Here is a 17,260-nt window from a genome sequence, read left to right as displayed (position 1 = left end):
TATATATATATATATATATATATATATATATATATATATATATATATATATATATATGCATTTCGTAGATTTCAATACATATTCAAAAGTACACTTAAGGAGCTATGTGGGATAACCCGTCTGCCGCAGAGCGTTTATAGGGCTGAACCTATCGTGTAAACATTGTTCTTGTGATTGGTCATGTCACGACACGACACGACACGTACACGACACAAAAACATTCGCTGCAACTCTTGGAGACAATCGTACACAACGAAGATGTGTTCAAAACACACACAGCTCTACTCTCCAACACACGATTTTTTTTGTTTTGTTTTGTCGCGTTTCATTGTCATGGTCCCACATCGTACTTGCAATATCTACCTCTATCAATACCCCCCACGAAATTTAATTTAATTATATGCGTATTCACATACCCTCTCTAAGTGGGTCCACAATAGATTTTCTTGTAAGCAACAGAACTCAATTTGAAATAAAATTTCATGTTTGTTTGTACACCCAGAATTTTTTTCCCCGACCACAAAAAAAAAAATAAAAATACGAGAATCTCGTGCAAACGTCACATCGTATTTGTCCACGTCAGCATAACATACGAAACACAAGAACCGTTTACGTGTCTCTCTGCGACGGGCTTCTCCAGAATCCGGCCCCATGGAAATGGTCCCACATCTCGTTATCCAACTCCACGTCGTCGTTTTGCTCACCCCCCGTATTCTCTCTCTCCTCAAACTTAGTCTCTGCCGTTGGATCTTCTCCGTTAAATCTCAGCCGTCCAGACACCTCGCTCCCCTCCGCCGCCGAGAGCAGGCCCTGCCGCTTCCCGGAGAATCGCCGGCGCTTCTTCCGCCGCAACGCCTTCTTGCACATAGCCGCCGGGACCTTATAAACCGCCAAAACCACCAGGTTCACCACCGCGCAAGGGCAACAACAACACACAGCCGCGCACTCCGCCGCCGATCCTCCGGCGACCTCCGCCGCCTTCTTCCTCCTCTCCCCTGTAACCACCATGGCGGACGCTTTCACAATTCTCCCCGGAGATTTGATGATCGGTGGCGTCGCCGGTTCTTTAGATTCCGACGCGAGCAGGGGCTCTCTCTTGTTAACTGCAGGCGATCGGAGGATCACGTGACGAGTCATACCGGATCGAATCGAAAAACTCTCGATGTAAAACGGCTCTGGGTTTCTCAGAACTCGAACTCAGAGAAACCAAATTTTCCCGAGAAAAACGAATCCCAGGAAAAACGACCCATTTTCGATCCGATTCTTCAACGTCATCATGATTCCGGGCATCAAAACATGACGAAGAAGATAGGAGGGCGGAGGAGGAGGGGGCTTAAAGAGAGAGGGGAGGGGGATTCGGTTCCAAAACAAGTAAACCCCGCTGTATGATATAGCTGTTTGTTTGGGCGGAAAATTCAGAGGTGCCGAGAAAGCGAGAGAAAATCAAACGTCGGCTGAGAGAAAAGCGAAGAGCGAGGGAATAGGGGAGTCACTGTGACAGAAAGATATGCGTCGACACAGTAACGTAAATAAGGGCAACCGACATGATCGGAGGAGATAACTACTAGAGAGAGAGAAAGAGAGAGAGAGATTTGGTTAGGTCCACACGTTTAGTGGTTAATGGGAGAAAGTCGTTTTTGGAGCCGTTCTCTCTCTGTTTGCTTTGTTCAAACGGTAAGAGAGAGATCGCTAATGATTGATTATCAAAATCCCTTTGAATTTATTATTTGTTTTTAAAAGGAAAAATCCTTTTGATTTCCATTTTGTAATATGTATTATCTCTATGTGATACACCGAATGTGTTACGTGTGTATATGTGCATGCATGTCTATGTCTATGTCTATGTGCATTCACTCGCATGTATTTCGAACATAAATGGCTTATACGATTTTTCATATAGTTACCAGAATTACTATTTAATTATAAAATTAGTAAATCTAACAAGAAATATATATTTGTAAAGATATTACAAGGTCCAGTTTTTAGCTTTAACAACTAAAAAAAATGTTTTTTGTCTATTTATATTAGTTTCAACATTTTTAAAATCTAACCGATAATCGCTTGAACAAATTTTTGAGCAAAATCTTAACTAATACAAACTGTATTTTTTTTCCTAATAATTGCATGTCTTGAAATCCTATCTAATATTCTAAATGTTCACTATTTCTAAACATTTTGAAACAAAATCTTGAAAGTGTATATTTTTTAATTCTTTATGTATTGTATTAGAGGTGTGAAATGAAATAAATAACTAGTATTTTTATATATTACATGTTTAAAAATTTTCTTTTTATCAACTTCACGGTCAAACTTTTACCTAGAAAATTGCAATATATATCTGTAAAATTAAGATATCATATTTGGACTAAACTAAAAGGAAAAAATAGAAATTTACTTAACAGTTTTCTTGCTCTAACTAAACCATTTTAGATTTCAGAAAATCCATAAATAGATAAAAAAAAATATTTTATTTATAAAAAACTGAACTCATAATACTAAAAGCTAAATCCTAATATGAAGATAAATTTGTTTTGCCGTAACGTTTTTTGATACATTAGAAAATAAGAAAAATCTAATACTAATTTAAATAATTTTAACAAAAGATATTTTTTAAGATTTCAAATACATCAATTCATTTATTTGTTTGGTCAGAGGCTATTCAGTATATTGGCGTATTTAATTTTAATAATTTTTCTGTTTAAATAGTCATCACATTCACGGACAGGCTGTACAGTCAAAAAGTATTGGAAGCGCCAACCGAAGGCAGTTCCAGGAAAGGACATATCTTCATCTGGAAATTGAATCCACGTCATCAATACATTGCATTTATCCACACATATAATATATATATATATATCTTTATATATATGATTTTCGATTCTCTTTTCTCTTTCTTCGTTCATTAAACCTTGCGTATAACACCGAAACCTAACAACGGCCAAACATAATGAGTATCATCACCATTGATATTTAGAAAACAATTGTTTTTTTGTTTTTATATAAATATATAATCATGCCAAATTAAAAAATAAAAAGAAAAAAGAAAAAAAAGATCGAAACAAAAATTACCAAAATAAGAACAAAAGAATCTAGTAGAATATCCTCCAAAAAATCCAGTCAAGCCATCCTCCTGAATCTTGTCATAACACCATGCGGAATTGTCAGATCATCATGCCATCATACACACACTATTATTATTAAGTCACTTTGTTTTAAAAAAATCATACTTTTGATTAAAAAAAAAACAAATAGAAACTTTATAAAAAAAAACAATATCCTTGATACGTATTATTAGGATTTTAAGATAATAACTTTAAATAACCCATTGTTAATCATTGAGAGTCTAATCGTTGGTCAGTAACTATAACCGTCATATATCTTTGAAAACCCGTAATAAAAACCCAAAAAACATATTTTGTTATGTCAAATTCAATTCCATAAACCCCCCACCGACCGAAAAAAAACCATATATTGTGTTGTATTTTATTTTATTTTTTAAATAGTTGAATATCCTAAACCGAAGTTTAGACTATAATCCCAGACTAATCTTGTGTTGTATGTTGCATAAACTATATATATAAAAGTTCGTGAGATAATGTGTTGTATAATATTGATAATTGAATGACTTTAAATAGATAAATAAATTAAAACTAAATAAAAAAAACTTTGTAATTTGTATAATATGAAGTCCATACAAATTAAAACTCCCAATAATCTTTTTTTTTCTTCAGTACGTACAAAGGCATTTCTGGTCGCGGTAGAGAGCTTCAACTTGGAGAAGACCATAGAGACTTCATATGTTTCTGCTCTGACTTTGAATACAAATGTTATTTATGCTTTTGCATGATCTGTCCTGTAACGAAATTTGTTGATACATTCAAACATTCCACCATAAATCATATATTAAAATATTATGTGTTTATATAGAAGAAAAAATATACCAAACAAACTGGTAGGTGTATTTATAAAGATGAGAAGCTCAAGAGGGTGTGTGTGTGTTCGCATGGAAGAAAACTATTTTTGTACAAGTAGAAATATTCATAGTCAAGCGTATTTTTTTTAAGGGGTACTCATTTAATGAACACATTCACACACATTTTTTTTTTGGAATGAACATTCGCAGACATTTAATGAAGGACTCGTGTTATCCGTATCCTTATCATGTGCAATAAATAGCCACCACATGTAGAGAGAACAAACAAACAAACAAAACAGAGACCACACTGCGATTTCACTGAAACACGTTCCTTCCTTCTGCCCTTTGATTTCACGAGAGAGAGAGAGAGGGAGGGAGGGATGTTGCTGTCGCATACCAAGTTCCTTAATTCACGATTATCTTCAACATCTCTGATCCATCTCTGTGATTATCACAAGCGGAGACCAAAGTGCATAAAACCACTGAATAGTAAGAGGAAGAATGTTGCTGCTGTCTTCGTATCGAAGGAGCCAAGAAGCCACGCGCCGATTCTAATACCACGCGCCTCCGCAAGCGAGAAGTCATCGCAGCCCACAGGCACCGCCACCGTGCGGTGGCTTCTCGAACCTGTCGGTCAGTCAAATCAACTCCCTTTATCTAACGATTTCAGATTTCGAAACCCTAATCCCATATAATAACGATTCATGATCGGAGTTCGGAGTTCGGAGTTTCAGGTGATGGAGACTGGAAGCACATTGGTTACAGAGTGCAGTTGCCTGGCCCTTTCGAGATCTCATCCGTGAGCATATATATTAACCCTAACCCTAAAAAACCCAAAACCCCCTGTGTTTTGATTCCTCTCTCTCTCTCTATATATACATATATATGCCTGAAACCCCAAATCTACTTTTCTGAAATGGTTTTGGTTTTCAACAGAACGAAGTTACCGTTGGTCGGCTGCCGGACAAGGCAAACATGGTGATTCCCGTCGCCACGGGTAAACTCTGTCCGACATTTACTTACATTGTCTCGGGCATCTCTCTGCAATCATTCTGCGTTCAATGCAAGTAAAAAGATGAATTGTTGCAGTGTCGGGATTGCACGCCAGAATCCAAAAGAAAGGCGGAGAACTTCTCATCACCGACTTGGACAGTACCAATGGAACATTCATCGATGATAAGCGACTGGCACCAGGAGTCACGGCTTCTGTCCCCGAGGGAAGTCGGATCACCTTTGGTAAGACATAATAACACCAAATAACTTACATTGTCGGAGAAAGACGTACCATAAATGGGTTTTGGATGGTAATTCTCTCTCTCACTTTCTCTGCAGGAGACACAAACCTGGCGATATTTCAGGCTTTCAGGCTGGAGACCATAGAATCAGCAAATGAAACATCAGAAGAACAATCCCAGGAGGAACCTTCCACTGGTGACAAAACCAATTCAGCTACCTGAGACGCAAGTAAACATAATACATGTATCTGAGTTATTTGACATAGCTTCCCTGTTTCACATCTCACCTGGCACATGATCTGATCGGAAAAGAAGGGAAAAGCCGATGTAATAAAAGCAAATCAAAACTTCTCTTCAGCAGCTTTTTGAATGCCACACTGATTGTCATTGTACCGACTAGAAAATGGTGTTCTAAACAAGCTACCAAAAAGCAAACCAAAAGCTTCTCGATCTCAAGCATGAAGATATGTATAACGAAGTTATATCCTTCAGCTTAAGTTAAGGTCCATGTGAACACAATTAAACACGGGAGACAGATGGGATGTGGAGCGTATTCAATGTCCATAAGTTCATTGAAATTTGATCAACCAGAAGGGTAGAAGAAAGAGCTTATCGCCTCCTCATTCCACGGCCACGGCCACGGCCTCTGCCCATTGCACCCATAGCTGCCTCTCCTTGTGCACTCTCAGACTGCATTTTCAATTTTTTTTTTTTTTTAAAAAAACATGATTCCCAATGTTAGAACAGATAACAGGGTAAGACACACTGAAACAAAGAACAGGAAAAACCACATGCACTACCTTTGGGTTTTTCACAGTTTCATCCACACTTAAAATGAGGCAAGCTGCTTCAGTAGCAGCGTTTATAGCATTAATCTGCCAGAAGAATATCATGAAAACAGAGTCAGTAACATATTAGTATCCCTTTTATAAATGGATATCAGAAAGATTAGGAAACATCCACAAAAACATAATATGGGAAGAAGAAACTTGCAATCGGTAATGCACTCTCCAAATCATTTGACAGATGAAACGAATGAGTACCAACAAACAATTTGCTCGTGTCCAAAAGGAAATCATCAACTATCCAGGGTCTCCCATACCTTCACAACAGCTGGTTCCCACACAAAGTTAGCAAATGAATCCGCTATTCCACCAGTGTTGATATCCACTCCATAGGATGCTCCCTCACCTATTAAAACTGACATATTATAGCCAAAGGACTATAAACAGTATTGCTATAGAACCCAAACAAAGTGGATATTGAGACACAAAATACAGGCAAGAGAAGGCTAACCACTTGGCATCGCATGTTTCTGTCTGAGCTTGTTCAGGACATCAGTTGCATCAAATCCAGCATTGTCACATAATTGTCTTGGGATAACCTGCATTGCAAGGTTAAACAACAAACCTGTAAGGTTACAAATCCTATTATCATCAACATGAACAAAAGGAAGCCAGATAGTCTTCAAGATTAATTTGCTGATTTTTATAATTCTCTTATTATGGTTGATCACGTTTCTATAGAACATGTCTAGCAACCAAGAAGTTTTGTTCTTCAAAATATCCTACGATACAGAATACATGAGAAAAAACTCATTTTTTACATGCATATAGTACATAAGGTGTAATTCAAATCTTACTACGCATCACAAGTCAATGAAGCAAACTATCAAAGACAAGAAGAGGTACCTCCAGTGCTTTAGCATATGCGTTGATGAAAAGCTGTGATTTCCCAGCAATTGTTCGCGAATGCTGCCTCAGGTACTTGCTTATCTCCATCTGCAACCAGGAGCAAGCATTTAACTGTACATAACATTATCATAAATGCGACAAATAGAGGTCCATAATCATATATGCTAGACTTACATCAATAGCACCTCCCCCGGGAACTACAGTGGAGTTTTTAGAAGCCCTTCTCACAATCATAATTGCATCATGTAAACTCCTTTCAGCTTCCTCAATGAACTGCAATTAATTTACGATTAAAAGGAAATTCAATAATTGCAACGAAAAAATGAATTCTACATGAAGCCTCCAACAATGCATGTATACCTGATCAGCTCCACCACGAAGGACAATAGTCGCTGTACGTCCAGAAGGGCAACCGCTGAAGATGTTAAACCTCTCTCCCCCAACCTGTTTTTCTTCGAAGTGCTCACAAGATCCAAGAACCTGCAGCAGAAAAAGAATACCAAGTTTCAGTAAGTGAGAAGAAACAACAAGCAATTGAAAGATCATAAGCATATAAATTTGTAAAGAAAGAGAGCACTTTCCACTAACCTCATCAATTATGTTGTTAACACTTGTCTGAACTGTTCCTCCAGTGGCAGCAGCAACGCGATTAAGATCCTCTTCCGCCACACGGCCAGCACAGAAAATATCACGATCTGCGAAATACTGCCAGAGTATGCCCCTCATTGTCAGACACCCATGTAGTGAAGTTATCAAAGCAAAAAATTTGTTATGCCTCTTGATTTAAGCACCCAACGCAACAGATCAATCAAATTGGCATTCATTTATATTGATCTACCGGGTTTAACATCATAAATTTTAGAAGGATAATCTCAAACCCTCAAGCAAACGAAATTACAACAGTTTCGTGTTTAACATGTTTAATCAAACTGAAGATTTGAAAACCAGAACTCATGAAATTAACCAGGCTTCTTAAATATGATAAAAAGTTAAAAACAAAGTTTGAGAACAAGCTAAATCAGATCTTTAAATTCAAGCAAACTTTGCCAGAAACAGCCATATATCAGATGAAACAACAGAAGTATAGAGCTAAACCACCTGAGTAGCTAGATCACCAATAGCCAACCGAGAAAGCACCACTTTTGCTCCACTCTGTACACATTTGTCCAACTTGTCGTAAATGATATTCCATTCTGCATCAACGATCGACTGGTACTGCGTTGGATCTGAAAGCCTGTAATAAATGGTGGGAGCTGAGTCCAGTGCGGTCAAAATATGCAAATTTGAAAGGGAAAACGACCAGGATTAAGCAAAAAAGATCCAACCTAATCTCAGCATTTTCTTTCTCAGATTTCAACTCCAACTCGATGTTAAGCAATAATATCTTGGGGTCAACAAACTTCTTCGGCTGTTGTTCAAAACCCGCGTACGAAAATGTCTTTTTGAAAGCAACACCATTAACTAGAAAAGAATCTCTCATATTACCACCAGGAACCTGTAGAGCAAACAATACAGTCAGTGCGAATATCTATGCCTGTAGTATAAGTGAAATAAAATTACACAAATGAGAAAGTTCTATAATTCAACTTTTATCTTGGAAACCCCTAATATCTGTTTGATTGTCAAAAAGCATGGATTGTGATTCCATCCATATACTTTCACCCAAAAACTAAATACACCTCAGCAAAGGAATGTAGCCAAACCCAAATGAAGGTAGCATGCAACAGACAGGAGGAGAGTCGTGGAAATTAATTGTAGTTTGAAACTGCTAGAAAGCCAATTCATCTAAGATCAAAACAAATTCCTCATAGCAATTTGAAAATACAATAAACAAAAAGAAAAAATATGTAAATTCAATGATCCTAGAATGCAAATTACGTGGTATATTACAGGTCGCGACTCTAGCATGATTAAATATGCTGAAGTTTTGAGAAACATTTGAGACAAATCTTATGTGAATAAATAATAAATTTCCAGAACAAAAAATGACACAGAAAAAAAGAGTAATAGAAGGATGTGCATACTTTCTTTATTCCGATCAAATTTAGCCTATCATCATTCCCGATAGCCATGACAGCATCAACAACCATTGATGCAAAGAATTCCTTCTCTCCACCAATGAGCTTAGAGGAAAGTGTGGTAGCAGCACATTTACCCAACAGGCATTTCTTTTCGTCTAAACTTTTCCCCTCAATGCTAGTGGCAAGTTCTTTGATCTTCTCAATTGCCTGGATCATTAAACGACGTTAATTAGGAAAGTAGAAGTCCACAGCTTACTTTAAACATTGTTTTGGTGGAAAGAAAGCACAAACCAAAGAGCAAGCAGTGCGATAACTCCTTATCAAATTCTGGGAGTGAACGCCATCCTCAATAAATGGCTTGGCCTCCTTCAAAAACTCTGCTGCAAGTAGAACAACCGTAGTAGTCCCATCACCAACCTAAACAGCAACCACAGTAGATATTGCAGAGATTACAATCCACAGCAAACTAAACTGTGAAGCAATGAGACATCCCAAGGGAAACATCTTGAAAACTGCCAATTGGGTCACACACACTAGGTCTCCAGTGAACATTTTTTAGATTGCAAGTCCCAAGAAAACCTATCAATTCTCGCAATAACTTTAGCCATCCAAACCCGCAAAAGCGTTTTGAAAGTTATGACTAAACACTGATTCATCTGAGGCGGATCCACGCACAGCCCAGACAATCCATAAATAAAAGGCCATAAGTTCCCAAACCACATAATCTCGTTAAACAAAAAACTCCAGAGAACAGTAAAAGAATAGACACGTCGAAATCCCCGAAACCTAGATCGAAGGAAGAAACAGTTGAAAAAACCACCTCGGAGTCCTGAGATTTAGCGATGTCGACGAGGATCTTCGCCGCCGGGTGAATGATGTCGAGAAGCTTCATGATGGTGGCGCCGTCGTTGGAAATGGTGACATTTCCCTTGTCGTCGTGGATGAGCTTGTCCATGCCTCGCGGCCCAAGCGTCGTACGGACAACGTCGGCGACCGCCGTGCACGCATTGATGTTGCTGACAAGCTGCGGCTTCCCCTGCGACGTGTCTGTACCTTCCTTCAGCAGTATGATTTGAGGTTGCTGCACTCGAAATCGGATCACCACAACAATGTCGAATCAGCGTATGAACATATATATGCCCGAAAAAGAGAGAGAGAGATGGACACATGGAAGAGAACAACGTACCATCATCGCCGCCATTGGAAATGCTCGGAAAGAGAGAGCTAGGGTTTTTGGTTTTGTGTTTGATCTGAGAGGCTGGAGAGGGAGACCCTTTTTTGGGAGTTTCTACACACTACTGCGCCAATAGCAGCAATATGTTTTTTTAATTTTGATTTAACAACGAAATGACGAATGTGCCCTTCCGGATTCGCACTCTATTTATAAATCTATTAGAGTTACTTAAATTTAATTAATTTTGGAAATGATAAAATAATCGTAGTTATAATAAGCACAAACTCGAGTATCAGCATACCTATTTTGTTACATGTCCAAAAAAAAAAAAAAGAATCGCCTTGGAATGGACAACGAAAATAATATCCCATCACTAATCAGTTAAACAGTTATTCAGAACATAAAATAAATTAGACCACTAAAGTAAAAATCTCGAATACACGTCCCATGTACCTTCGGATGGAGGGCTCCTTTGGTTCGTGAATTCTGGTTTCCAACCTATCCGAGCCAAAATCGACCCAAATCGAATCGAAAGGAATACAAATGGATATCGATTTGATGCAATTTTTGTAGACCGAATAAAACGTTTTCAAATCGAACCGAACCCAATAAATAAGAAGCACAAACCCGAATATTCACAATCATGTATGAATTTATGATGTAAATATAAAATTTTGAACCAAACCAAACCAAACCCACAGAATCGACATCCGAGACTACTGATCAGTGAATTCACCATCTTTAAGGCTCTTCCTACTGCTTTTTCTCGATGTTGTCTTTTTCGTTCTTCTTTTTACCAAACCCAACACTTAAAGCAATTTCCAGATGCTCAAAATAACAGGAAACAGTGAATGAACAAAAACAGCTTTCAATAATAATTATTCTCCACACAGATGAAAAAGATAGATCCTCAATTCTACAGTAGAAAAATTGTCCTCCACTTCTAATTCCCACTGCGGTCTCAAACAAACCATTTTTCCAGTAAAATTATGTAGGTAGATAGAATTACACTGATAACGACGACGACGGGGAAGAACCAAAATGCATTTCGGCAAGCGCTCCTGCTGTACGGCCATGGCTGTTCTCATCAGCAGACGGTATGATTCTCGGGTTCTATCGTCGCCCTTTGCAAATATATATATAACATCCAGAGCGGATGTCAAGCTGCTTTGCATGGCAGCAAAAAGTTCATATGACTTCCCGCCTCGGACAAGCTAGCTAACTCCTGAATGCAGCTTCTGAATTTCTCTCTCTACAAGCTCCTGTAATCAATAACGGTGACTTCTTCCTCGGGGGCATCCAGATCTTGATAGCTGCTCAAGAGTTTCGCATTAAGACAGGACATTAGAACCTCATAAGAACTTGCTATCATTTGACCTCATGTTCCCACTCAGCTCATATCAGATTTTTTTTCCAGACAAGTTTTAGAATATAGAGAGGTTTAAGGTCCAAGCCTCAAGCAACTTATGATGTCACCTGAAGATTTAACGTTCAAAAGCAAAGTTCTCGATAACAAACTGTATGGATCGAAAAATGCATAGATTACCTGCGTAACCGTCTGGGGTCCTGTCTAAAGGATGGTTGCAGCAGAAAAGGGGCTGGTCCACCCAGCGGAGGTCCAGACCTTCCACCTCTGCCGCTACCTTCAAATGGAGGAGGAGGGCCACTTTGGTCTCTGAACATCTGCATTGCAACTTCAGGCGGTGCTGGGATAAACGGTCCTAGGGGCCTGTCCAAGTCATAAAACGAGGCTATGATTAGTGAATTTGCCAATGTTTTGGTCTAGGAGAGGTGGTGTCATGAAGATTTTTGACCTACCCAGCACCGGGAACAGGCATCAACACTGGTGGTGGAGGAATGTCTGAAGAGAATGGAGGAACATGCACACCTTGTTCGCCAAATGCATCGTATCCAGCTTCATCGGGATTACACCCATCAGGAGCATCACCTTCACCTGGTTGTGGATTGTCTGACCGATCAAATCTGTCATTGACATTAGCCCGTCCATCACGATCTCTGCGTCCACGGTCATCCCTCAGTCTGTTTTCTATGCCTGGTTTACGTCTAAAAGGCCTGTCCCTCTGTCAAAGGTAATCCTATCCGAGTGAGTACAACTAAAATAATGCGATCTACTGAAAATTCTTTCAACAATCACTAGAGGTAATGCTTTGTCCATAGTAAAGCCAATATCATGAATAATTGAATATTGTTTTAAAGGAGAAAATTCCGAGATGTCTTAAGAAATGTCATGGAAGAAAGTTTAGGAGCTAATGCAGTAAAATGTACCGGTTGCTGCATCACTGGTTGTCCACCTGGAGCATTGGGATCGCTGCAGAGTGCAGACAATACATCAAATTTTTATTTAGGATTCATCCACGAGGAAAAAAAGAGGATATCCAAGAGAAGGCCACACATACTTCATATAATTCTGAAAATACAGTTCTTCCCGCACTTTGGCAGTCAGCTCCATCACAAGGTCAGGATGTTTTAGCTTCAGATGTTTGTGCACAAATTCAGCAGCATGGAATAGCTTCGTGCAGCCCTTGGCTCCACAACCATACTTCCAGCCGTACTTCTCATCCCTAATCTTTCGAACATGTGGATCTAAAACTTCAACAGCAGCAGCTTCTATTTTCTCTTTGGCAGCCATCACTTCCATGGGATCTTGACCTTTTAGTCTGTCCTGCCAACGTGAGTCAAGTTTCTTTTCCCACTCATCCTCTTTTGAATCCAAACCCTTTCCTTCTGCTCTCACATGCCTCAGACCCTTAGCCTCATTTGTTTCAATCATTCCGTAGTAATCCAAACCGTGAACACGCCAAAGATAAGTTACAAGAGTATCAAGCAATTCAACACCCTCGAGGCCTTTCACAGAGGTTAAACCCCTTATGATTATAACCGGACCAGTGGAGCCACTGTGTAACTTATCCCTACCTGATTTTTCCTTATCTGAGCCAGATAAAACATTTTCCTCTATTCCTTTTTCAGAATCTAACTTACGCACAAGAGCTTGTGCTTGTTCAATGTCAACTAGGACTCTCCTTGGTTCAGAACTGACAGAGTGAGCTTTGGGCGCAGCTAAAAGAAGATCATTTTCTTTAGCAGGTCCTCTAGCACGTCTCCTCCTTTTACCGCCACCATCTGCTTCATCCTCAGAGTTTGGCTCACTGGTCTGCCCAGGTTTACTCAATGTTGTCACTCCAGGACCTCTACAAGAGATCAGAGGGAAATCATGAGTCTCCGTTGAAGGCATAAACAAGGATGTGAATGACAAGGCAGTGATCTTACAAGTCTAGCTTCCCATTTTGCAAATCAAATAAAAAATCCTTTGCCACCTTCTGTGCAAGTTCATTCCTCCTGAATTTCCAAGAGATATAATCAGAACCACATCGGATAAAGGAAAAATAGGAACAGAACCAAGAAAGAACAAGAATATAGACACTCAATAGATAATATTACTATGATACCGGCAGGGGCTAACGGTTGTTCTAACCAGCGTAAAATGGCTCTGGAACTCACCTCTCAATGACAGTGAGTAAATTTGTAGGATGGTATTTGTCCTTCAACCTGCACTCATTACATACACAAGCATGCTAACAGGTTAGCTAGAAGAGTTTCCCTGAAGAAAGTGAAAAAGGGAAGAAAAAGACAGTGAAGACACCATTCTTCTTCTTTGTGGGCATCAAAGAAGACACGTTTTTGTGTTGTGATATACTCTGATTTGTATTCTTGATATCTGCATCAAAGAAGCAAAAGACCGCCATCGCTTCAAAATCTCGAAGACAAGACAAGAACCCAAAGAAAGTAAGTCAGAGGTGACAATACCTGCGTTCGGCGTCCGATGGCAACACATCATCTTCCAACTCCTGAATAAACTGTTTGTATGACATCAAGCCTTCCCTGGAAAATGGTAATATGCCAGTGTTATATGTTAAACATATTCAACAGAAGCAGCAGCAAAAGAAAGTACCCAGGAGCATATACAAAAAATATATGGGTATTACATTCATTGCCAATTTATTTGTTGCTTTGATGTCAATGACCTCAGAACAATAAAAGCAAACACTAAAAAGGAAAACATAGCAACTCATAATCTACAGCAATATTCCCCAAAAAAAAAAAAGACTTCATAGTTCAGTAATCTTGAAACAGGATCCTCGACTAGAATAACTACATAAGCTGATCATTGTGATCAATGGTATTGCCAAAATTCACTTTAAATTTACAATGTTCTAAAATAAATGTTTCTCAATGACCAAAGAAGAGAGTACTTGGGGAAAATAAACAACTTAGTATCTCATAGTCTAAGCAATCTTTCGAATCAAAATAATTTATTTCAGGTTGCATAGATTCGCAACAGGATGTTCCAGCAGAATACCTGCATAAAGTGATCAACGGCATTGCCAACAGTTCATTTGAAAATTCCAATACTCTTAACATCAACATTTTTTAATAGCTAAAGAAGAGAGCAAATCCACTTCTTTGAACAGGAATAGCCTTCCTACATAGGATATACTTCACTTTCTTCGCGCATCATTAGAAAGTAGAAACTCTAAGGTTCCTAGGTTATGCCTCGCTGGATCAAGAGATAGACTAGAGAAAAGAACATCCATAAGACCCATATAATTGTTTTTTGTTCTGCCTCAAATAGCCAAGAACAGAACAAATAATGAAAGCTGACACATGGCAGAAGTAAATGGAAAACAAACACAGTTAGCAAACATTACTGAACACTAACCTTGCACTTCCGCTGTCGGAAAAATCACCACCACAACCTCCACGGCCTCCATCCCAGTCTGTCAAGAGAACAGACAAAAAAACTTTAGACAGAGATCTATAATTTAGATTGTTCGTCCACTACTGGACTTATCAGTTCCTGGTTCCAATTGCTTGAACCTCATTGCAACAATGCAAAAACAGCAGCAAATCAAGCTTTGATCTATAAACTGAACTTGTATATAAACCAGAAGTCTCAAACTCAAGAGCAGCCTGACTTTTACAAGATAGTGCAAAAATAGAGATGTTTCAGCATATCTTTCTGTCTAGCAACTTTGAACACATAAGCAATGGAGGTCATACCTTGATAGCGACCCATATAGCGACCATGGGGCCTATCAGCTAGGTAACCAGGCCTCCCACCCATTTCACGATCATATCCTCTGCCATAGTCATATCCAAACCTGTCCCAAGAAGAAAATATTCAAATGCCGATTAGGTAAGCCAGAAAATATAAAACTTACTATCAGATATCACATCTTCTGATAGTAACAATTTCTCTAGCTCAAAGTTCCAGAAAAATCTTCCGGGAAAAAAGGAGAGAATACAATCCTTTTAGCTGATCAAGCTTTCCAATGCAATGAAGCAACCTTATTCAAGGAACATGTTACATGCTCTAGTAGGTATACACAGACTACACGCAATGAAAAGTTCAGATGTAGCGCCGTAGAACTGAATCAACTGATAACTGATACACATAACACCGAAATTACTCTGGTATTATCTAGCTCGAATTTCTCTCTTTTTTACAGTTTTAGTTTCCGCATAATCATTTTCGTCATCTTTGTCAAACTTCCATCCACTAAAACCCAAATCTCGAACCAAATCATCCCCACTCAGTACAAAAGGATTATATAAGAAACCTGGAAAATGTGCATTACAAACAAACCACCAAGGACTCAACAAGAAGAGAGAAAAAGCTCGGAAATTTAAAGTATGCTCACTAAAAAAACTTACCTTCTATCCGGCGGCCCATAGCCACCGCGAGGGCTACCCCGGCGACCACCATACCCGTTATCGTCCCTCCTACGCTTATAAGGTGGAGACCGGCGCGCAGGAGGTGAATGACGCCGATCTCGGTACGGTGGCGGAGGGCTCACGCTCGGCCGCCTCTTATACTCCCTCCGCGGCGGCGGAGGAAACGGCGAACGCTCACGGTTTCGTTCCCGGTCCCTGTCGCGGTCGTAGTTTTCTTCCCCTCCACGGAGATTCGGTGGCGCACGCTCAGTGTCCTTGTCGTCGCGCCGCTCGCTGGAATCTCTCTCGCCGCGGCGAGTCGACTGCTGCTGCTGCTGTGATGGCTGAGACGAAGACGCCGGTGCAGTTGTTTGTGGCGGCGGTGGCGAAGTGGAATTCTCCCGCGGCTGACCGCCGGCGAATTCGGCGGGAGCTTCGGTCACATCGGCCATTGGAAGAGACGAACGGAACCCTAGATGGATTGGAAAGCTTGCTTTTTTTTTTCCCTCGTCGCTGAGGTCTCAGAGATTTGTTGGAATTCGGGTCAGTTGTTTGGGGCGGCGGTGGCGAAGTGGAATTCTCCCGCGGCTGACCGCCGGCGAATTCGGCGGGAGCTTCGGTCACATCGGCCATTGGAAGAGACGAACGGAACCCTAGATGGATTGGAAAGCTTGCTTTTTTTTTTCCCTCGTCGCTGAGGTCTCAGAGATTTGTTGGAATTCGGGTCGGGTTTAATTACACGGCCCAATTAAGACCCAACTGGTCAAATGATCTCACCCATAAAATAACCTTTTGCAAATAGTTTCAGATGATAACACCGTAAATCTTATGCACATGCGTGTAAATTTTTGCTAGTCTAAAAAGGACACACATAAAATAAATAAATATACTTAGAACAGTTTGCATATAATATCAAATATGTATGTATCATTATGTACGTATATGTATGTAACATATACTTGGAACAGTTTATCATATGCTATCAAATTGTATTTTTGTAGCAATTGAGATAGAGGTCAGTTTATTGTAATATTTATGTTTTTTTTTTAAAAAAAATTCGAACGTAGTTGTGGTTTGAAATATTTTTTCTTCTAACTAAACTTAAAAACCATATGCCCAGTTTGAATGAAAAATTTCATGATAGATATATCGTATTTAGGTTTTGAAATTGTGAAATATCTAATTTATACCAATTTTAGAATATTACAATTACAAACCCCAAAAACATATGAACGTTATTTAAGAAAACAAAAAAAAAATCTGTACGCACATGACTTTTGGAGAACCGTACTTGACCATCCAAAAAAATAAAATGAATTTACATTATTGTCCGGTAGTATTTTTTTCTCAATTTTCTCAAAAAGTGGGTGAAAAAATTATTTGTTTTCATGAAATAAGAATATGCATGCTTCAAAACAATCGAAAAGGGGGAAAAGATTCTCGTCGCAGCCTTTTATTTTTATCCCATATATATATATATATATATA

General features: G+C 39.2%; 4 protein-coding genes across 6 annotated transcripts; 1 reads left to right on the top strand and 3 right to left on the bottom strand.

Annotated features, from left to right (window-relative positions):
- Positions 1-360: 360 nt before the first annotated feature.
- LOC104816969 lies at positions 361-1,651 on the bottom strand. Its single transcript, XM_010546018.1, has one exon. It carries the CDS (start codon positions 1,135-1,137, stop codon positions 610-612), a length of 528 nt encoding a protein of 175 aa, XP_010544320.1. The 5' UTR covers positions 1,138-1,651; the 3' UTR covers positions 361-609.
- Positions 1,652-4,198: 2,547 nt separating this feature from the next.
- Positions 4,199-5,511, top strand: LOC104816966. The gene is made up of 5 exons (XM_010546015.2): positions 4,199-4,549; positions 4,651-4,715; positions 4,853-4,913; positions 5,006-5,152; positions 5,249-5,511. The coding sequence occupies exons 1-5, from the start codon at positions 4,297-4,299 to the stop codon at positions 5,371-5,373; spliced, it is 651 nt and encodes a 216-aa protein (XP_010544317.1). The 5' UTR covers positions 4,199-4,296; the 3' UTR covers positions 5,374-5,511.
- LOC104816967 (T-complex protein 1 subunit eta-like) lies at positions 5,483-10,164 on the bottom strand. Of its 2 annotated transcripts, none has more exons than XM_010546016.1 (14): positions 10,053-10,164; positions 9,687-9,947; positions 9,158-9,283; positions 8,870-9,073; positions 8,171-8,340; positions 7,944-8,079; positions 7,434-7,550; positions 7,206-7,325; positions 7,020-7,118; positions 6,843-6,932; positions 6,448-6,535; positions 6,254-6,351; positions 5,952-6,026; positions 5,483-5,841 (listed from the first exon to the last, which is right to left on the bottom strand). In XM_010546016.1, the coding sequence occupies exons 1-14, from the start codon at positions 10,065-10,067 to the stop codon at positions 5,761-5,763; spliced, it is 1,680 nt and encodes a 559-aa protein (XP_010544318.1). In that variant the 5' UTR covers positions 10,068-10,164; the 3' UTR covers positions 5,483-5,760. The 2 variants fall into 2 exon arrangements, with proteins under 2 accessions (XP_010544318.1, XP_010544319.1); XM_010546017.1 differs by having other exon boundaries at positions 6,254-6,342.
- Positions 10,165-10,888: 724 nt separating this feature from the next.
- LOC104816965 (serrate RNA effector molecule-like) lies at positions 10,889-16,454 on the bottom strand. Of its 2 annotated transcripts, XM_019202919.1 has the most exons (13): positions 16,345-16,454; positions 15,774-16,163; positions 15,120-15,220; positions 14,779-14,836; positions 13,866-13,940; positions 13,702-13,776; positions 13,560-13,607; positions 13,329-13,397; positions 12,458-13,249; positions 12,327-12,369; positions 11,859-12,121; positions 11,587-11,769; positions 10,889-11,353 (listed from the first exon to the last, which is right to left on the bottom strand). In XM_019202919.1, exons 1-13 carry the CDS (start codon positions 16,404-16,406, stop codon positions 11,293-11,295), a joined length of 2,220 nt encoding a protein of 739 aa, XP_019058464.1. In that variant the 5' UTR covers positions 16,407-16,454; the 3' UTR covers positions 10,889-11,292. The 2 variants fall into 2 exon arrangements, with proteins under 2 accessions (XP_019058464.1, XP_010544316.1); XM_010546014.2 differs by lacking the exon at positions 16,345-16,454 and having other exon boundaries at positions 15,774-16,276.
- Between the last annotated feature and the right edge of the window lie 806 nt (positions 16,455-17,260).

Source organism: Tarenaya hassleriana, unplaced genomic scaffold (genome assembly GCF_000463585.1).
Source record: "Tarenaya hassleriana unplaced genomic scaffold, ASM46358v1 Cleome26, whole genome shotgun sequence".
Classification (NCBI taxonomy): Eukaryota; Viridiplantae; Streptophyta; class Magnoliopsida; order Brassicales; family Cleomaceae; genus Tarenaya; species Tarenaya hassleriana.
The sequence above is the reverse complement of the archived record's forward strand: the minus strand, read 5'-3'. Positions and strand labels throughout refer to the sequence as shown.